Genomic DNA, 22,947 nt, shown 5'->3' on the forward strand with positions numbered 1-22,947 from the left:
AGCACTTTTCAAAGCCCAATAGGCTTTATGCTCGAGCTCAACAGGGAGATGACACGCTTTCCCGTACACCAATTTAAACGGTGTCATACCGATCGGTGTTTTGTAGGCGGTACGGAAAGCCCACAATGCGTCATCTAGCTTCTCGGACCAATCCTTACGGTTTTGACTAACCGTCTTTTCAAGGATTCTTTTGATACCCCGATTGTGACCTCGACCTGCCCGCTCGTCTGCGGTTAATATGGTATAGAGAAGCGATGATGAACACCATAACGGGACAATGCTTTTCCAACTGGGCATTACAGAAATGAGTCCCACGGTCACTGATCAATGCTTTGGGGGCACAAAGCGAGAAAAAAACTTCTTCAAGAATTTCAACACCGACCTAGCGTCATTAGTGGGCAAAGCTTGGGCCTCGGCCCACTTTGAAACATAGTCAACGGCTGCTAGGATGTAACGATGGCTGAAAGAAGTCGGGAAAGGTCCCATGAAATTGATGCCTCACAGATCAAAAACCTAACAAACCTGAATCGGTCGCTGGGGCATCTCATCTCGTGATGAAATGTTGCTTGCCTTTTGGTAAGCATCACAAGTCTTCATCATGTCATGAGCATCACGAAAGATGGTTGGCCAAAATAAACCGGCGTCAAAGACCTTCTTCGTGGTGGATGTGGCCTCATGGTGTCCACCGGTCGGGCCCTCGTGGCAGCGACTCAGGATTTTGCGTGCTTCATCACCATACACGCTCCTAAGCACGAGCTGAACGAATCCAACAAGAAACAAATAGGGGTCCTCCAAAAATAATCCTTAACATCAGAAAAGAATTTCTTTTTTTGCTGATGAGTAAGGCCCTTTAAAACGATCCCACTTGCGAGAAAATTCGCGATGTCCGCGAACCAAGGATGATCTTCACCTCGCGTCTTGACATGCATGAGAGACTCGTGTGGAAATTGTCATTTATGTGGACCCCCACTTGTTCCAATGTAGCTGAGCACTCAAGACGAGAGAGATGATCGGCCATGACATTTTCAGCGCCCTTTTTGTCACGGATCTCAATCTCAAATTCCTGCAGAAATAAAATCCAACGAATGAGTCTTGGCTTCGCATCTTGTTTACTGAAAAGATAACAAAGTGCTGCATGATCCGTGAACACGATGGTCTTAGAAAGGACAAGATAAGACCAAAATTTATCGAATGCAAAGACGACCACAAGGAGCTCCTTCTCCGTAGTCATGTAGTGCTCCTGCGCGTCATTCAGAGTCCTGTTTGCATAGTAAATCGGGTGAAAATTCTTATCTCGTCTTTAACCTAAAACCGCCCCGATTGCAAAATCGCTAGCATCACATATCAACTCAAAAGGAAGAGTCCGGTCGGGGGCTACCATGATAGGAGCGTTCACCAATTTCTCCTTCAACAACTAAAATGCACGAAGGCACTCGGAGGAGAAAACGAACGGGGCATCCTTCTCAAGGAGCTTAGTCATTGGGCGGGTGATTTGGGAAGGGTCCTTTATGAATCGCCGATAAAAACCCGCATGACCAAGAAAACTACTAATAGAATTCACCAAATTATGTGGTGGAAGCTTAGAAATGGCATCAATTTTTGCTCGATCGACCTCAAGCCCCGCATGTGAAGCTTAGAAAAACGTTGATGACCTCTTTCTTCACAACGTCTTGCATATTGGGGTTGAGACGCCTTTGATGCTGCACCACAGGTTTTTACTCCTCCGCCATCAAGACCTTATGGGTACAAAAGGATAGATTGATCCCTTTTATGTCCATGATCTTCCAAGCGATTTCACGTTTTTTCCTTTTGAGTACCGTAAGCAATTTAACCTTCTCCTCACTCGACAAACTCGAAGAAATGATAACAGGCAAGTGGGACCCATCCTCCAAAAAGGCATACTCCAAATTGCGCGGGAGTTCCTTATGATCAATGGATGGTGGGTCCTTAACAGAAGGTTTTGCCTTCGGTTAGGCAACGCGATTGACATCATCAATTTTCTTCCAAACACTCAGGAGGCTCGTGGTCTACACCATAGACCAACTCCTCAAGTAGAGGCTCAATGGCAAGGTCATAACCATCTCTACTAATCAACTGAGTATCCAGTGAACTCTCCTCACACGTGTCCTGAAGGTGTTCACACACACAAGAATCAATGGTATCAATATAAAGCACATCATCATGATCACGTGGGTTTCGCATGGATTTCCCAATATCAAAGGTTACCTCCTCGTCTCCAACTCTAAGAGTGAGTCTGCCGGTGCAAACATCAATGAGAGCTCTAGCAGTAGGTAGGAAAGGATGACCTAGGATAAGTGGTACATTTTTATCCTCATCCATGTCTAAGATCAGAAAATCGACAGGAAACACGAATTTGTCGATTTTCACAAGCATATTCTCAACTATACTGCGAGGATATTTCATAGAACGGACGGCAAGATGGATGCTCATGCGAGTAGGCTTTGGCTCACCTAGGTCTAGTTTGGAAAAAACGGAATAAGGCATCAAGTTTATGCTAGCACCTAGGTTGGCTAAAGCATTACTAACCGACAAAATACCGATCAAACACGGAATGGTGAAACTGCCCAGATCGGTCATTTTTTTGGGCAATTTATTCTGAAGGACCGCGGAACACTCCTCATTCAAAGTCACATAAGAAAGCTCCTCCAACTTCTTTTTATTCGAGAGGACCTCTTTCAAGAACTTAGCATACCTCGTCATTTCTTTCAATGCATCAAAGAACGGAAGATTAATGTATAGCTGCTTAAAAAGCTCTAAGAATTTCCCATACTGTTCTTCCATCTTCTGCTTCTTCAAACAGCCTGGGTATGAAATGGGAGGAACATAAGTCCTGACTGGCTCACTGTGCACCTCACTAGGAGTCTCAGTCTTGATCTCATCAACAATCGGTTTTGTTATGGAAACATATGCATCAACAGGAATTGTAGTCCTACCACTCCTCAGGGTAATAGACTTAGCCTCAGCATTCGGATTCCTTTCGGTGTTACTAGGAAGGCTACCCTGCTATCTCTTAGAGAGGAGTTGAGCAATCTATCAAATTTGATTTTCGATGGTATGCATGGACGCTTTCTGATTCCTCAACTCAAGATCGTGCCTTTGAAGAGTCTCATCAATTTTTAGGTTCCTTTGCTCAACCAATTTGTTTGAGGTCTCGGTCTTAGCAAAATTTGAGACAAAAGGCTTTCAACACTAGTCCCCCCACCTGACTGATTACCACCGCTGGAACCCTGAAATTGAGGCTTTTGCTGGTAAGATTGATTTTGGGTTTGACTTTGATAATTTGGCTTTCTGTCAAAACCCGGTGGCATTTGATTTAATTGGTACCACCATCATTCCAACTGAAAATTGGAGTGGTTTCTCCATCCCGTATTGTAGGTGTTGCTGTAGACATTATTTTGGCGGCCCACAATATCCTCCACCACAATGGCCTGCTGGCACTGACTGGTCTAGTGTTTTCCATCACACAGCCAACAATGAGAACTAGATTTGACAAAATCTGATTGCATTTGGTCAAATCTTTTAGTAAGAGCTTCTAACTGGGCGAAGACAAGGGTGTTTGAATCAATGTGATGAACACCCTGAGAGGAAGAAATACTACGAGGAGGATTATACGCGAAACTCTTCTTAGCAGCTTTATCCAAGATATCAAGCGCCTCATTCGGGGCACACCTACCAAAATCTCCTCCCGCAACCTGATAGACGGCATGCTTTTGTGCACCGGATAAAGCATCAAAGAATGTACGACATTAAAGCTTGTGACTCAAACCATGATGAGGGCATTTTCTCAAAAAGCCTTTGAACCTCTCCCATGCGGCATGAAGTGAGTCGTCATCATCGACACGAAAACCTGTGGTCTTTGCTCGGAATTTAGCAGTTTTATCGGGTGGGAAATATTGAAGAAGAAACTGCTCAACTAATTGATTCCAAGTGGTGATGGAACCAGAAGGGAGTGCCTCTAACCACTCTAGAGTAGACCCGCGAAGTGAGAACGGAAAAAGTCTAAGTCTCACGGCATCATCAAAACAATTATTAATTTTAAATGTCACACATAATTGAAGTAAATGTGAAACGTGAGCATGAGGGTCATCGTTCTGGAGACCATGAAAAGAAACATAAATTTTCAACCATATGAATGATGCTCGACTTGATCTCGAAACTCACTTCAATCTCGGGTTGCGTGACGCTGCTGCCATAACCTTCAAGTGATGGTGTGGCAAAGTCGTCCATGTGACCTTGATCGTTCGGGTCAGCCATCTCTTCTTCTTCTTCTACCTCGGGGGTGTTGGTATCCTCAACTTCTTCGTTTTCAGTGACCTCGGCAACCTCGCGTGCTCTCCTATTCAAACCTTCTCGTAGATGTCGCTCAGGCTCAGAAAGAGGTGAAACAAGCTCAGGACCGGGCGTGGTGGACATTCATCACCCAGAAGAACGCAAAACAGAATGCGAACAACGACACTGAAACTAACTAAAAACTAAACTAAAATAAAAAATAAAAAATAAGATGAATAAAAATGAAATAAATAAAATAACATATATAAAAAATATCAATAAGGCTAATTAAATACTCTGATCGTTTCTTATAAATCACCCGTGTCCCTGACAACAGCGCCACAAAATTGGCATGTGTGAATATATATATAAATATTTTAGTAAAAGTTCCACACAAATCGGGTTTTAAAATAGGTTTTCACTTACAACTAAACCACACACGAAAGGCAAGCGTACCTATCGTTTGTAATAAAGTGTCGGTAAGAACCGAGTATCAATCCATGGACACTGTTAGGTCCCCTATAGTAGATAGATCGTTAACAAATCAAGTCATAACTCACACAAATAAATGTGTTGACAAGCGAGTTAATGAAGGGTTGCTATATTTAGAAAGAAAAACGTTTGTTAAAGGCGGAATGAATAACAAAAAGATTAGTTGCTGAGTAATAAATCAAAGGTAACTAACATACAAGATTCACTCATAAGATTTTCATTCATATAATATAAATCATACAAACGATAATCGATTTAGGGTTTCTTGAGGGGAAAGTTATATCCGTACGATTCTTAGGACAACTGTCACACGCAGAAAATATTCTCTCTTATCTGAAAAGTGTAAAGGCTAAATCTGTCGGAGGCGTGCCCTAAATTATTCTATTTATAGGCCTGCCATGCTAAGACAGCTGTCATTCCTTCTAGAAACCCTAATTATTAAAACATATTCAAATTACATATTCAAAACTATACTAAGTGTAAAACAAGTCTTTCGGGTAGGCCTTGTAGCATCATTAACTTTTCCGAGTAGACTGTGTGCTCTACCTGTTGTTAGACTTGGTAACCTTGAAGTATGCTCGGGAACAGTTTCTGGGTAGACTTACTTAAAGAGTACTTCACCTAGTGAAATACAACCGGGTAGATTTCAATCTTCTTGACTTTATTAGACTTTGCCCGACAAAGTCTTACAAGCAACCTTGTTCTTCAATGATTCCTTCAACTCCTTACTAGGAAATAGCTTATTAGCAAAGTGTGCTCGGTAGCACTATACTCTGCTTGAGTTGAACCCTGCCCGAAGTTACTTAAGATATTTCATTACACATCAAGCTTACTTGGACCATTGTATTATTGATGAATACCTTGCATGATCTTCCAATCACCTGGCTTCATGATCTTGGTTAGCCAAGAGCTTACTCGGCTATGAAGAACAATCTTGCTTGATAAAGTGATCCCTGCCCGGGTATGTACTAACTAGTGAACCTTGCTCGGATATACATTAATTGGTGAACCTTGCTCGGATATGCACTTAAGAACAATCTTGCTTGATAACCTTGCCCGATGGACAAAATATCATGCCCGACTAAGTAGAACCCTGCTCGGATGTCTCAGATGTGCCCGGATCCATACTTTGCAATTTCCAAGGAGTCCAATATTTCCTATGGTCATTTTAGGTCAAATCTTGACTCAACAATCTCCCCCTAGATTGGAACACCTCAGCTGACTCAAAACATTTCTAAGGTTACATACACTTAGTCAAAATACATATTCAAATCAAAGTCAAAATAAATATTTATTTACAAAATCAAATAATTACATAATCAAAAGCTGTCCGTGGACATTACAAAACAAATCCTATTCTAAAGATCATTTTCTTTTTGCATTGTAGTAGGCTTGCCTTCGATTTACTATGACTGTACCTGCCCTTTGCCTGATGATAGAAAGGATTTGGTAATGAATGTGACTTTCTGGAATGTCCAAATCCCTAATATCTCTCAAATATTCATAGTCAAGTATGTCATATCTTCATCTCTTCTGATTATGCCTAAAATTATTCCATCAGAGTTTCGAAGAATATAATGGCCTGTATTTTCTTTGTATTCAATTTCTGAAATGATGCCATTCTTTTTCATAGTGTAATTTGGGCGTGTCATTCTTCTTTCTATTCTTATGCAGGTATTTATGTTTGACAGAGGGTTCTTATCTTTGACTTTCAGCTGGAAATTCAACTCTGCACCGGCTATTTTCTTCAATTTTGCAGCCCTTCTTGTTTTCACTTGCTGTGTCATCCTCCAGCTTTTCTTTTCTTTTAAAAAAGTGAAACCCTTGTCAGCCTCATCCTTCAAGAACTTGGAGAGTTCATTCTGTTGTCTGCCTGCCATCTTGCTTGTGTCATGATAGTCATAAAGGTTAAGATTGGCCATTTTCTCCAACTATTCTTGGGTGAACTCACCAAAAATCTTCTCTCAAAATGATGTCTCTTATTTGTTTGCTTTCCATTACTACTTTTAGAGACTGAGAGACTGAATCAAAGTAGGGACTTCTTGGTAGATCCACATTTGATTATGGATTTGTCATTCTTTGAGTTCCAGTTCTACTTGACTCTCCTCTTTGTGTTGTTGGTTGTTGCAATGATGTAGATGGCCCTGTTGGAATAGACATCATGGGTTGACTGGGCCCCTCTACTTTGAATCTTCTCTTGTACATGGTTACAATCATTTCAGCAGTTAGATTGACTATGTCATCTAAATTTTCTCCCCCTTCACAGAACAATCTTGCAATCATTTCATTAATTGCGTCATCATGTATTAGACCAGCAGGTACAAATTTTCCTCCAATAAAACTTCAAGGATTTACACCCTGCACCAACACTTTTTCCCATTCAGCCTTTTGTACGTAGAATAACTCTTTGAATTGATGTTTATCAAGTGCATTGAAAGCTTCTACATCCATCCCCTTTTGAGTTATCATTACCCCTCTCAAGATATCAATCATTTCTTCATTTTCCCAAGGAACAATAGATTCATTAACAGGTTAAGGCTTCATTTCCTCTAGGATTGGGGTTTTATCAGTTTCAGCTTTCTTTGATCCCTTTTTAGCTTCTTGCTTCCTCAAAGTCATTAATTTTCTATTCTTTTTAGGAGGCTAAGACTGTCTTTCTCGTTCTTCCCTCTGAATCTTTCTTTTCAAAATCTTGTAGTCATTTTCAACCATTTCTTTGCTCATTACTTCCACTTCATTCAGGGTTCTTCCATGTTCTATCAGGAATTTGCATTTTCCCCCATATCTGCTATAGATCTTTTCAAGTCTTTCTTTTTCATTAGCATTTTTCAGTTCTTTCTCAAATTCTTTCTCCTTTTCAGCATCTTTGGTTTTATGATAGAGATCACTGAGTTGCTTATAATTACAGTTATTAAAATCTGTTTCACAGTAGTTGTGCAATCTCAGATACTCCTTAAATCTTTGACTTTCTCTTTCTTGCTTTGAACCCTTTTGTTTAACACTGGATGGCTCATGTTGGACCAACTTTTTAAATTTTTGTTTTCTTTTCATGTTGTTGAAGATTGTTTCAACTGTTTCCTCATCTAAACAATCAATCATGTTGGGTTTCATTCCTCTCTCCAACAGATATCAACACTTTCCTCCAAATTTTTCTTTTAAAGCCTTAAGCTTTTCATCCTCCTCATTCTCTCTTATACATTTTTCTTTTATTTCCTCTCTGATGCTATTGTAGGAATCTCTGAGTTGCTCAAACTTGAAGTGGGTCAAATATTTTCTAGAATACCCATGTTTCCTTAAATATTCTCTATATCCCTGGGCATCTATATTCTTTTGTTCAATTCTTTTCTTGATTTCATCCCTCTCCTTATCCAGTCTCTTCTGCATTGTTCATCATCCAAATCAGCCAAGGATTCAAAGCTACCAAAGCTTCTCAGTTTTACAACCAATGGATTTTTCTTTTTAGCATACAACACACTTTGCTCAATGTTTGCCCTTTGTTCATCAGTCATTGTGACTTGTGGGGACACAACATTTGCAGTTTCGGCAACTTTTTCTTGATCATTATCATCATCATTATCTTCATCTTCATCATAATCATCCTCCTCCTCGGTTTTTTCATTTACAGCATCAATCTTGGGTTCATTAGGAGTTGGATTCTCAGGGATTAGAGCATTAGGCACTCCTTGAATTATTTCATCAGGCCTCAATGATTGCAAGGGGACAGGTCTCCAGGGACCTGTTTGCTCATTTGGATTTTCAAAGTATCTACTTCTACCATCCATATTCCTTTAGGTTCATATTTCATCCCCTTCAGCTTGATCAGTAGCTGTTCTCTTTCTTGAATTTGACTTTTCAAATCTATCCACTTTCTCATGTATCATTGAAGCTTTAGCCATCATCTCTTCAACAGTTTATTCAGTTTGTTTTTCAGGTTCCCTTTCAGGTTCCTAATGAGATTGGGTTGTAGATTGAGCAAACATACTTACTACCATGGCCAGGGAGTTATCAACCTCCTCAGCCTTCTTCAAATTTATCAATGCTTCAATAACCTCTTGATCATCAGCCTCTTCCTCATTAATCATAGTAGCAAAATTGGCTTGATTGATCAGTGCTTCATGCTCTGCCAATTTTTCAGGAGACAAGATCTGGGCAAATATCTCCATTTCCCTTGTCTCTCTCACCACATTTTCAAATTCTTTTCTTGCAGCAGTAGAAGCTTCCTCCTCTTCATCCATCACTCTTTCTTTAACAAGATTTTCCTTAACAGGCTCTTTTTCATATACTTTTGCCTTTCCTTTCTCCAGTCTCTTTTGTACATCTTCTTCAGCTTCAGAATGTTGATAATCATCTATTTCCTTTTCAAGTGCCTCAAATTCTGAATCATGCTCTACCCTCTTGGAGCTTTCATGTTGTTGAGTTTCTGGTTCAGTGTGTGTAAGCTCCTCAGTAGAAGCATTTTAATCAATGATTTCATCAGTCATTCTTCATTTACAATATCAGTCAACACATCAGTGGCCACATCAGTGGTAGCCATATTTTCATCAATATTTATCTTTTCAATTTTATCCCCATCAGCTTCATCATCTCTTACCTCCTCATCCTCCTCTCTCCATACAACATTCATGATTTCATCATTGACATCATAGTTTTGTGCTCCTTTATCAGAAGAATCTGCCTCATAGTCAACATCCTCCATTCTCCTCTCTTCACTCTCTTCATCATCATCATAAGCATTTAAAATGCATGTCAATCCATCAACATTCTCTCCTGCATCCTTCATCACTACATCATTTTCAGCATCTTTTGGCACAATAATATTCTCCCCCTGTTTTGGGGCAGCTGAGGTGTTCTCAACCTCCTGATCTAGGGTTTGAATTTTTAACATTGCTTGGGCCAACTGATCCAGTAGTAACACATTCTCCTTTGTTACCTCTTCATTTATTTCCTTCAATCTTGCATTTTCAGCCATCAAATCCAAGTTTCTTTGAAATAAAAAGGCTCCAGTAGGAGGGGTTGAAATAAAAAGGCTCCTTTGATTAAGGTTCATTTAAGTAGCATAATTCAGAAATGGTCAACACTGTGCTATGATGCCTCATATCTCTTCTCAAAGATTATTTGGCTTTCCCCATATCACCCCAATTTGACTCCAACCTCCTGTATTTGGTCAAAATTTGTTTTTTTTTTTTTTGTTTTTTTTGTATGACAGAACTTATTGGATCTTTTTGTATTTTTTAGATTTTCAAACATATATAGAGGTTGAACGTTGGACTTATAGTTAGATAACAGGCCTTTCATTCAAGATGAGACAGATTTAGTCAACATCTCTGTAGTTCTAGTTGTAACCCGCTTTGTTTAATAAAATATTTAAAACACTTATCAACTTTTGGTTGATTTATTCTTCCCCTTGTTTTTGATATTTTCTCAACTTTTCATAATCTTTTTCTTTGTCACATTTAAAGATGTTTCAATTTTGGTTGAACAAATAATAACAGGCTTGTGTATGACTGGGTAGTCACTTTTCTGCCTATCATTTGTAGAGATTTATCTTGAGTCATGCAAAGACAACTATGTATCTACACATTAAGATTAGCATATTCATTATGTTTATATCACCTTAGAGTTTCTACATCATGAGAAAGAAACCATACATGTTAATGACTGTACTAAGTGCCTTTTTAGCCTATAAAATTCATATGATTGGCTAAGTAGTCAATGTACTATCATTTCCCATATCAAATTCTGTTTAATATTCAATCACCCCAATTTATCTTAATTTTCAGGTAAATGGCTATCATGTTTGACCACAAATGGTCAACAGGACCAAACATACATGTGAATATATGTCCTTTCAAAGTCAGAACTATTGACATAGTTTTAAGTGAAGGAATAGAAAAAAGTTATAATTGCCCCAAATGCTTTCAGTTTTCTGGTTAATGGCTATCCTTTAAATCTATATAGATTATAGGACCAAACATACACAAGTGTATGCCCTTCAAACTGTGCAAATGACATAATTTTCAGCAAGAATAACTACTTGAGACTTTTCATTAAAATCCTTCTTTTAAGCTTGAACTGAATAGTCTTATCATATCTCTTCAACATTAACAACTTGCTCATATTTTTTATCATTTAATTTTGACATAAAACTCATTTTGAGACAAACAGTTGTAACATATTCAAATCTTAATCATACATAACATCATCAAGACAAGCAGACATTTCTAACATCCAATGTCTAGCCAATCCTAATAACATCAAATGATCAGATAATACACATAATCAACCAATTAAGTAGTGATGTCAGATAAGCTTACACTAACAAGTATTTCAAAACAAAACACTCATCATGATAAACATGTATAAAACACATATTCAATTGAATCACATATCAGTTAACATAACAAGTATCATACTCAAGCACATTCACACAACATTCAATTTGTGAGACCTCTAACCAAATAATCAATTAGCACATAGAGGCACACAACTAGTACACATCATTAATCAGAACTCATCATAGTTGATCATCCCCAGGGCTTTCAAAAGAAAGTTGAACCTGGTTCAATCAAGTTGATTGGTGTATAGGTCTGCCAAATTGTCACTTTTATCAAGTCTTTGCATTTCAATCAAACCTTTTTCACTACAATCTCTTATAAAGTGATGTCTGATTTCAATGTGCTTAGTCTTAGAATGTTGAACTGGATTCTTAACAGTAAAGTATGTAGCAGTATTATCTATAAAAATAGGGGTATTCAGAAAATTCAAACCATAATCCAGCATTTGGTTCTGAATCCGGAGAACTTGTGCACAGCAAGCAGATGCAGCAATGTATTCAGCTTCTGTAGTTAAGACTGAGACAGTTGTCTGCTTCTTGCATTGCCATGACACTAGCATGTCACCCAAAAACTTGCATCCACCTGAGGTAGACTTTCTTCTTATGTTGCAACCATCATAATCACTGTCCGTGTAGGCAATCAGATCAAAAACTGGTTCTTTGGATAACAGATTCCTAAGTCTGGTCTTCCCTTCAAATATCTAAAAATTCTCTTGACATCATTCATGTGGGAGACTTTTGGACTTGATTGGAATCTTGCACAGACACACACAACAAACATAATGTCAGGTCTTGTAGCAGTTAGGTACATCAGGGACTCAATTTTGGCTCTATATTCATGCTCATCTACAGGCTCCCCCTTTTCATCAGCAATCATCTTCTCATTTGTGTCCATTGGAGTTGAAGCAGTTTTGAATTCAAGACATTTGAACTTATCCAAAATGTCCTGCACATATTTAGTTTGGTAAATGAAAATTCCCTCAGCTTTCTGTTGAACTTGCAGTCGAACTTGCAGGCCAAGAAAGAAGTTCATTTCTCCCATAGAGCTCATGTTGTATTTGGATTTCATTACCCCTTCAAACTCCATACACATTAGTTCATTTGTTGAACCAAAGATGATATCCTCCACATAAACGTGTAACAGCAGTAAATCTGATCCATTTCTTTTGTAGAAGGGTGTCTTGTCAATGGCTCCTCTTTGAAAACCATTTTCAAGAAGGTGATTTAACAGCTAATCATACCAAGCTCTAGGGCTTTATTTAACTTATACACCCTGTTTGGATACATTGGATCCTCAAATCCTGGAGGTTGAGCAACATACACCTCTTCATCAATCTTGCCAATTAGGAATGCAGACTATACATCAAGCTAGAAAACCTTAATGTTCTTTGATGCAGCATATACAAGATAAATCCTGATAGCCTCAAGTCTTGAAACTGGTGCAAAGACTTCCTCAAAGTCTATTCCTTCTTCCTGAAGGCATCCCAGTGCCACAAGCCTAGCTTTATTCTTAATCACTAAACCTCTCTCATCCCTTTTGTTTCTAAAACCCCTTTTGTTCCAGTTGCATACTTGTTTTTTGGCCTATCAACAAGATCACATAAATGTAAATCTCTGAACTGTGCCAATTCCTTCTGCATTGCTTCCACCCAACTATTGTCCTTTAGAGCTTGAACAATGTTCTTTGGTTCTATTTGGGATAGAAAGCAGGAGTACAAACAGATATTTGCAATTTCAGAATGACTTCTTGTGACTCTCTCATGTATATTTCTAATGATGTTTTCTGATGGATAATTATTTTCAACATAAAGGGGTTTGAATTATCATATCAGCAGACATAGTTGTGTCAAGATTTGATTCATTGAATTCTGGTTCATCAATGATCAAATTAGTTTCTTCATCATGAAACTCTAGTTCTTCTTCATTGTTCTGTCTTGAAGTGGATGCACCATTGTTAATCATATTCAATCTTTTAAACAACTCTTGAAATCTTGCTGTTGTTACAGCTTCTTCTTCATTTGTTTGGTTGCTTGGATTTCCCTCAGTCTGAAATTGATCATTCTGCACTTCTCGATTGTCTTGATTGAAATTTACATGATCTTGTTCTGGACTATGATTGTTCCCTTGATCATTGTCTTGAACTAGTTCAACAATATCACTTGAGGGATCCTTTACAAATGTATACTCCTTTTCTTTACTAGCAACCTTCTTCCATAAATCTTCAAAGTCCAATCTGTAAGTCCCCCCGGGGCGTCGCTGATCGATACGAGGTCCGCACGAGGTCTAGGAGTGCGGAATCCTTCTAGACTCGCTTATGGTGTTGGAAAACGAAGAACACGATTACACACAAACAAATACACGAAAAAACACACGAATGGAATAAACGAATCTGCAGATCCTTTATATAATAACCAAATCACGTTACCAACCGAACAAAAACAAAGACACGGCCGACCCGAGGTGAGCTCTACCTCGGGTCTGCCCACACGACACTCTCTATCTGTTTCTCTCTAGACAATTGAACTGAACACAAAATACTCTAACTTTCTGGATGCTAAACCCTAAACAAGACACACATATATATAGATAAACCAACTTCGCGGGCTTGGGCTTGGGCTTGTAGGCGATGTTGTTCTAACTTCACCACTTCATCTCCGCTGGTCAGAATTGCATAGCGACGGTCACAAAATGCACCAACACAATGTTTTCTTCTTTTTCTCTTCAATTACACTGGTCTTGTAGAATGAATCATCAAAGTGTCCAGGACAAATCTTGAAAGACCATATCAATTTCTCATGATCAAACAGCCATGCTGCACCATCAACTGTGTTGAACTGATTCTCATTAAAGATGATGTTAGATGATTCAATAACACTCAAATGTTCTTTCACATATACTTTGTATGCTTTTGAGTGTGTAGAATATCCAACAAAGAAACAGTCCAAGGATTTTGTTTGAAACTTATTCAAATAATCCCTGGTGTTTAGAAGAAAACATTTACATCCAAAAGGCTTGATAAACTTGATATAAGGTTTTCTATTAAAGAATATTTCATATGGTGTCTTGTTGTTAGTGCACGGTTTTGCGTCTCGAGTCTTCGTATTTATCGATTTTGTATTTGTCGTTTACTTATGTAATAAAGTATATATTTAAAGTATCGATATAGCTACGAAAAAGGGGGAGTCTGTTAGTGCACGGATTCGGTGTCCGGAGCAATCGAATAACTTATAGGTTGTCTAGTGTGTGCATTTAATTTATATTGTAAAATGGGCTATAAATAGGTAGCTCATGTCCATAATTTAGTAGAGAACTTGTATATAGATCTAAGTTATCCTCTCCATAACTTATTATTCTCTCTAATGTATTCATCCATATTTATCAATAAATTATATATTTAAAGTATCAATTTCATGTTGATGTATCGTATTAGCGGCTAGATCTTGGACTCTATGACGTTCTCTAAATTGGTATCAGATCAGGGGCTGCTCTCGATGTATCGATTAAGGTAACTCTGAGTTTATTCGTGTTCTTCGGGTTTTGGTCAGATCTGGAATAAATTAGTGTGTTATTGATAGATTTTAGTGTGAATTCGTGTTTATGGATGGAAGATGATGCTTCCTGTGTAATTTGGTGCTAAGTTATGGTGTATTGAGTGATTCACCATGGAAGGGTATGTTACTTTTTAATTCGGTTTATGATGATTTAGTGATTGTTAAGTTATTTGGATGATGGATTTGTGTTTATGATTGAAATCTGCATGTTTCTATGGATTTTGGTGGTTAATTATGATATTTGAAGGTTTTGCCATGAAAGAGCATGGTTATGAGTTGATTCAATTGATGTTGAATCAATGGCTATTTAGTGAAATGGAGGATTGATTCATGTTTTTGATGAAAATCCGAGTATTCGTGGTGATTTTCGTGATATATTATGGTGTTTTGATGATTTCACCATCAATGAAGCTTCAAAATCAAGATTCCGGCCAGATCTGAGTTTTTCCTGCCAAGTAACTGAATTTTTCGGTGAAAAACGTTTTTTCGGTGAAGCAGTTCAGATCCAACCACCCTTTCCAACAATCTTTCCTCCATTCTCATCACTCCCAAATGCCACAAGACCTTCAAACTTTTCTTCATAGTTAACAAGTGACCTCTTGTCACAAGTCATGTGCCTTGAACATCCACTATCCATGTACCATATATCATTCAGTGTAGTTGACTGTTCCTGCACAAAAGAAAGAGTTTGATTAGTTGAGTGATGAAGTGCAAGCTATCTCAACTAGCAAATCATCAGATTCAGTTTTAGTGGCAGCATTGGAAATGAGTGTTGTTGGTTCAGGATCCTCATGAGTGATTTCTAAATTGTCTGAATTATGTGTTTCATAGCCACACTCTCTTGGGGTTCAAACAAATGAGGTTGTGCTCTGGGATTCTTCTGGTGCAATGTCATACTCTTGAACCACATAGTCTTTCTTTTCTGAGTAATCTCTTACATCAACAACTTCATCCACCTTATCCTCAACCTTAGGTTTACAAAGGAATCCTTGAGGTTGATAACCATGTTTCAATAAGAACTTCTCATCACCAGTAAGTTCAGTTGGTTTCTTTCTAGGAAAGATACCTCTGATTCTTGTCTTCTCACTGCCTGGTGATCCTTGAGAGCTATTAGATTTGACTGATTGTGTATCCTTTTTAGGAATGATTCTCAAGGGTTGAAAATTCTTTTTAACAAATTTCTCATGCTTCTTAGGAGATCTGCTCCTTTCAGCATGTTCAGCTACATGTTTCTTGGTCTTTTCATCAGTCTTCTTTTCTTTCTTGGTCTTTTCAGAAGGTTTCAAGCTATCTTCATTCAATTCCTCCTTTTCACACACCTTTCCCATTCCTAGGTATGCATCAAACTTTTGCTTGTAAAGAACAAAGTCTTGTCCATACTCTGTCTCATCAGGGACATGAAAAGGCTTGAATTTGAGTCTCTCATTACAGGAGTCTGTGTGATGACTATACTCATCACATTTCTTGCACAAAACTTTTCCCTTGTATTTTTCATGATCATTTCCTTTTTTTAACCTTTCACTTGGTCTAGGTGCTTTGACTCCAAGTATCTTATGAGGTTTTAGACTATTAAAATCAATTGAGAAAGGAACAAATTCCTCAATCTTGATGTCTTGTCTTTCAATCTTGCTTTTCACAAACACAATTCTTTGCAAATTCAAAGTTTCTTCATCTTGATTTTCTCTATTTCTTGACTGCCTCTTCTCATATTTTTCCATGGTTTCCACCTCCCCAATGTCAAACACCTCATGACTAGAGAAAACAGGGTAAACTGGAATAAAGTTCTCAACATCAACCTTTTCAGTTTCTTTTTTCTTTTTTGTTTTTACTTATTTTCTCCAATACACCCTTGCTTGGTGATCTGACTACATTGTAGCTTACCTTCTTTCTCTCACATATATCAAAAGATATATGTTCTCTTATGATTCTTTCATTTATTTTCTTCATCTTTGGTGTCACTGGTGGAAGTTGTGGCAGCTTTTCAATTGATTATGGTTTCTTGTATCTTCTTCCTCTTTCAGCGGCTTTAATCTCTTCATCAGTGATTTGATCACTCAAATCACTTAAATCATCTTGATTCGTATCATCAGAATCAAAGTCATCTTCAGAGACTTGAAATCCAATTGACTTGTCTTCTTTCACATCTTCCTTTACCACAAATTCTCCTTTTTCACTCACCTTAAAATTCTTGTACAAATCAAAAAATTCTTCTTTCTCTTGAAAGACATTTTCGAATTGTTGAAGATATGCATCTCTCTTCTCTTTATCAATTTTTGGCATAAAGTTGTTGTTGAATGGTGGTGGTACTTCTTTGTATTTGTCTTCCTCTTTTACTTGGATTAGATACCGCAAATGTTTCCTGTGGAGACCAAGTTTTTACAAAATTCATTTTCAACTTGCAATTTCGTGTTATGGACTTTTTCTTCAACAATCATCTTTTTCAACCCTTCTATCTCAATGGTGTACCTTTTCTGAGCTCTGAAGCTACTTACACAATCATCTTCTAAACTTTTCATCTTTTCTTCACTTATCAGCTCACTAGCCTCATACCCATTGATAATACTTTATTTCCTAAAACATTCACTTTCCAGCTTGCCTACTTTTGTTTTCAAATCATTGATAATTTCATTTAAATCAACAGTAGGAGTGGAGTGTACCTTAGATGATGATCCAACTTCTTTCCCAATCAAGGCCATAAATGCCACATTTGCTTTCTTTATGTCATCTCCAATGTCTTCTTCATGATTGCTTCAATCAAAATTACCCTCATGCTGTGTAGTTACAGCCACATTTTCTTTGATTTATGGGTTGATTTTGGTTGGTTAGGACTGAGTTGTTTGGACTTGAAGGTTTTGATTGTTGTTTCTTTGAAAATTTTGATTCTGATTGTTCATTTGAGGTTGTTGAATGTTGTTGAAGTTGGGGTTATAGTTGTTGAAGTTGTTGTTGTTGGGATTGTTGGTTCTTTGCTGGTTCTGTTAGTATTGGTGCTGCTGATTTCTTGACTGGTTTGGGTATTGGTTCATCTGAAAGTTTCTTGGCATGTTACATTCTCTGGCAAAGTGACCAGGCTGTTGGCAATTTCTTGGCATGTTACATTCAAAACAAATTCTTTCATTAGGCCCTGATAGAAGTGATCTACCAGTCCTGTTGTACAACCACTTCCTTCTAAGAGCCAACATGGCTGCTTGCCATATCAAATCCATATCTTCCTAATCATCAGCATCTATCTGCTCACGTCATCCTGGACCACACTTGTATGATTCAGATTCTTTTCCGCAAAAAGCATTGTATGATTCTGTAAACACGGAGAGCAAAGCATGTGTTTCACTTCCTTGGCCATTTCCACTACCAGTATTAGTTACATGTCCACTTCCCACTGAAGCAGAATCAGTATCATCAATCAATTGGACATTGAACCTTTGCTGGTTTGCATGGTGACTTGTGCTACCATCAACAAAAGATTAGGTGTATCAATACCATGCTCAGTTGGTTCCTCTATGATGGGAATCTGTTGTTGGTTTTTGGTTGACAAGTTCCCCATAGGTGCAATGAGAGCATTGTAGACCTGGAGACATGGCTTCTCTTCTGTAATCATCTCATTTTCAATCATTTCAATTTCAGCAGCCTGAAGGAAGCACACTACATCATCCACTTTCAAATCATTGAAATCGGGCTTTTGAAGGATGAATTTGCAGGCAGTATACCACTCCTTAGGCATTAAATTGAGCAGCTTGGTATTCAAGTCAAAATCATTCATTACATAATCAGTTGTTCTTAGATCATTCACAATTGCTAGAAATCTTTCTAGAATTGCCTTCAACCTCTCTCCATCCCTGTATCAAAATCTCTCTAGCTGTTGCTTGAGTCTTTGTTTTTTGATGTTCTTCAACTCAGTGTTTCCCTCAAACATTTCAAGAATTGCATCATACATAGCCTTAGCTGTGGTGTGATGTGCAACCTTGGTCAATATTTCCCATGACAGACCTAGCTTTATCATGGCTAAGGCCCTGTCGTCCACCTCCCTCATTCTTTCACGCACAGCTGCCGTTGCAGCTGCATTTGCACCCTTAGTGGTGTCTTGTGGACCATTGTTGATTGAGTTCCACATATCAACATCATTATAGCAAACTGCTGATTAAAACAAGACCTTCCTTTTTGTGAAATTTTCTTGTCTATAGATTCTACGAATCTTGTTAGTAGACACTTCTTGTTCCTCATAACCAGACATTTTGAAAAATCAAAAATAGTTAATTTTTAAAAAGGCAGAGTTTAGAAAACAATAAGATCTGAGAACCAGTTGTTCAGATCTGATGAATCTGGTGCGATTAAAACAAGATTTAGAGTTAAAAATTAAAACTTTAATTGAAATAAGGAAGAGAAAACACCGAAAAGTTATAGATCTGGAAGAAAATGAAGAATAGAGCAGTTGACGTCATTCTTTAACGGAACAGTGGTCTGCTTACGTCATCGTTCCTCAAATCTCAATCAACAACAAGTATCTTACTAAAATAGCAGTGACAAAGGTTTGATACCACTTGTCAAGTCCCCGATTGTAGATAGATCGTTAACAAATCAAGTCATAACTAACACAAATAAATGTGTTGAAAAGATAGTTAATGACGGGTTGCTATATTTAGAAAGAAAACAGTTTGTTAAAGGCAGAATCAATAACAAATAGATTAGCTGCTGAGTAATAAATCAAAGGTAACTAACACACAAGATTCACTTAAAATATTTCCATTCATATAATTTAAATCATACAAACGATAATCGATTTAGGGTTTCTTGATGGAAAATTTATATCCGTACGATTCTTAGGACAGGCGTCACACTCAGAAAATATTCTCTCTTATCTGAAAAGTGTAAAGGCTAAATCCGTCGGAGGCATGCCCTAAATTATTCTATTTATAGGCCTGCCATTTTAAGACACCTTTCATTCCTTCTAGAAACCCTAATCATTAAATCATATTCAAATTATATATTCAAAACTATACTAAGTGTAAAACAAGTTTTTCGGGTAGGCCTTGTAGCAACATTAACTTTTCCGAGTAGACTGTATGCTCTGCCTGCTGTTAGACTTGGTAACCTTGAAGTTTGCTCGGGAACAGTTTTGTAACGCCCTGGAATTTGACTGGTAGACAAAAATCAAGGAATCATCGGAAACTATACACTTTGGGGTTCTGGACGATAAGTTCGGAACCCATATCATTGGAGAAATCTGCTTTTATCATTTGAAATGTTTATTTTATAAAACGACATTTACGCCTGGAAAATATTAATTTTTATGTTTTTGAAAAATAAAATGTTCTTATTTAAAAAAAAAAAAAAAAAAAAAAAAAAAAAGATTTTAAATAATTATTCGGAAAATGGTTTATAAAAGTTTTGCTGAAAAAGTTTTAGTTTGTTTAAAAACTTATGAACTCGACTAGTCTTGACCCGTCGGTAGCCTAAACCCGAACCCGAGTCACCCGAGTATTTAAGCGGAAAATCAAGTATTCTTACACCATCTCTTTCATTTCCACCAACACTTCCCACCCAAACACTCCCACTTCTAGAGAGAGAGTAGTGAGAGAAAGTCATCCAATCTAAGATTCGAGTCCACCAATCTGTTTATCGTTGTTGTCGGTAAGATCTTCTTGAAAATCATACGTTTTTACAACCAAAACCCGCCCCGAATCGAGCAAAAACTCCGACTTTTGTGTCAAGTGTGTTCTTGGTCAAAAACCGTCATTTTTGGTGTCAAAATGCAAGCTTTTGTGTTTAAAAGTACTAGGAATCGATACCCCTTTCAATCCCGAGCATTTCCATGTCAAAAACTTCGATTTTGGGTCAAAAATCTGGAAAATCTGGAAAACCCGTGGGTATCTCCGTCGCCCAGCTTTCAGTCGATCGAATCAGTTCATTCGATCGAACCAGTCGATCGAATCAGTTCATTCGATCGAATGTGTCGATCGAACCAGTCCAGTCGACCGAATAGGAAAGCAACCGAATGGTCTCCAACTCATTCGACCGAATGAGCTTCGTATTCGATCGAACGTCTGTCTATTCGATCGAATGTGTTTCTATTCGATCGAATGTGTGTCTATTCGATCGAATGTGTGTCTATTCGATCGAATGTGTGTCTATTCGATCGAATGTGTTCCTATTCGATCGAATCAGGTCAGAACCAAGCTGTTTCGTCTTTAAAACCTAGTTTTTGCTCGAGATCGTGTAAGGCTTACACTCTTAGACTTAAACTGTGTTGTTAACTTATTATGTCCTTGTCTAGACTTAGAGGATCGACGTTTGACAGCACCCGACCGCCCTAGCAACCACACCTAGTCAACAAGGTGAGTTCATAGCCCCCATTTTTCTTTTAAAGCCTTTCAAATCATTGGGGGTGAAAACATGGTAAATGTACACGTTTTGACAAAACACATTTATTCAAACATTAATTATCATAAACACTTGACAAATCTTTTGCAAACAATGAACATTGGAAAACAAGTAATCATGGCAGGTTACGCGTACCTTAACTTTCTCGGAAGTTGTGTATGCATAATCAAATATTCAGGAGTAAATATGGGAATCACTCAGCGTTTAGGGAACATTGGACGTTTGGAAATCAAAGTCATGTACCCGTTATACTTTATCATGAAAACACATTATTCATTGGTCAGTCTTGTGATCGTGTGAACAGTGGCAATATAGGTCACAATAGTGCATAGGTTTGATCTCCAAGTGGTCGATTGGTAGACAGGCCGTCACTAGATGTGGGATTCTAAAGTGATCGATTTAGAATACACGTGACCTATGGGGTTCTTAAGTGTTCGATTAAGAATCCGAAGGATCTCTTAAGTGTTCGATTAAGGATCCGAAGGATCTCCTAAGTGATCGATTAGGAATCCAAGAGATACTAAAGTACGCTTTAGAATTCTCTCATGGTACCCAAAGTGATCGATTTGGGTTACCATCAAGGAAATCAAGTAGCATAGTGTGGTCTTGTGTGGGGTCGATGTCAGGTCTTGTGTGATCATTATGCATCATTATCATTTTTCATCATGGCATGGTTACATATGATTCTTGGGTATCTTATACATATATCCTTGATACCGTTCCTCCTGCATGCATGGAAACAATAATTGGAATCTTTATACGAAACTCTTGCAGATTCAGTTGAGATGATAAGCATACCAAGCATAGTAGGATAAGTTGTAGGAGTGGTGGGTTAGCCGATGGTACACCCTATATATAAACCCCTACAACTTAGCCTAGTATGCTTGTGTAGGGCTTATCACTACAGTATTAGTTAACCTATGAATTCACTCATCTACTTTTTGTAGTTGACGTTTTATTACATGTTTTCAGGAAATGAAGCAGGAAGTAGCTAATAGCTGATAGAGGCCTTAGAGAGATGAAGGCTAGGCTAGGAGTTGTTTGGAAACTTGATATTTTGTATTAAAACAATTTGTTTCATGTTACCTGGATGATGTAATATTTGACAGTTTGGTTATGTTTATGCATTTAGACTTTTATACTATTGTGCTCAATCAATCACGACCTAGTCGCCACGCCTCGGTTTTCCGCCATTACGACCGGGGTGTGACAGATTGGTATCAGAGCCAATGGTTATAGGGAATTAGGAAACCGACCTAGACTATAACCTAGGACCCTTAACTCTAGATAATTCATGCATCACTATCACACGCCCACACTTATGTGCTTGCTATGTGCTTATGTGCTGCATCTTTAATTGTGTCTATCGTAGCGATGTATTCTTTGGCTATTCCTTATCCTGTTATTCTTATTCCCGGTATCATTCTTGCGCGTTCTTTTTCTTTTTCAGAATGCCTCCTCGTCGCTCGTCCGTCAATGCTGACCCTGCTGACCTCGCTGCCATCATAGCGCAGCAAATTGCAGCAGTTCTTCCGGGTCTGGTTAACAACCTAAGGCAAGAAGGAACCTCGGGTGCGCCACAAGCCCCAGAACCGAATCCTACTCTTCAGGCCGACAGGCTCTATAAGGCTTTTACTAACACTGGGCCTACGAGCTTTAATGGATCCGAGGGAGCTGCTGGTCTTCTCCAGTGGTTCGAGAAAGTCGAAGCTTCATTCAACATGTGCTCTTGCCCGGATGAACTCAGGGTCAAATTCGCGGCGAGTATGTTCCACAAACGGGCTCTCACGTGGTGGAATATCGAGATTAGAACCAGGGGGCGAGACGCGGTCTTAGCCTTGCCCTGGGCCGAGTTTGTTGAGCTAGTCACGCAGGAGTTCGTTCCGAGAACCGAACTCCAGA

At 38.3% G+C, this 22,947-nt stretch overlaps 1 protein-coding gene and 1 non-coding gene across 2 annotated transcripts; one reads left to right on the forward strand and one right to left on the reverse strand.

Moving 5' to 3' along the window:
• Positions 1-1,992: 1,992 nt before the first annotated feature.
• On the reverse strand, positions 1,993-2,802 carry LOC143597107 (uncharacterized). The gene has a single exon (XM_077075701.1). It carries the CDS (start codon positions 2,800-2,802, stop codon positions 1,993-1,995), a length of 810 nt encoding a protein of 269 aa, XP_076931816.1.
• Positions 2,803-3,783: 981 nt separating this feature from the next.
• On the forward strand, positions 3,784-3,890 carry LOC143597108 (small nucleolar RNA R71). The gene has a single exon (XR_013146836.1). It is a non-coding gene; the product is annotated as a small nucleolar RNA R71 (small nucleolar RNA).
• The last annotated feature ends 19,057 nt before the right edge of the window (positions 3,891-22,947 follow it).

The sequence above is a fragment of the Bidens hawaiensis genome, unplaced genomic scaffold (assembly GCF_021521415.1).
Source record: "Bidens hawaiensis isolate Kalapana, Puna unplaced genomic scaffold, B.hawaiensis_p1.1 tig00047578_1, whole genome shotgun sequence".
In the NCBI taxonomy this organism is placed as follows: domain Eukaryota; kingdom Viridiplantae; phylum Streptophyta; class Magnoliopsida; order Asterales; family Asteraceae; genus Bidens; species Bidens hawaiensis.

Excerpts from the sequence above, each read along its gene's own strand:
- LOC143597107 (XM_077075701.1), bottom strand. The coding sequence starts at position 2,802 with ATGGAAGAACAGTATGGGAAATTCTTAGAGCTTTTTAAGCAGCTATAC.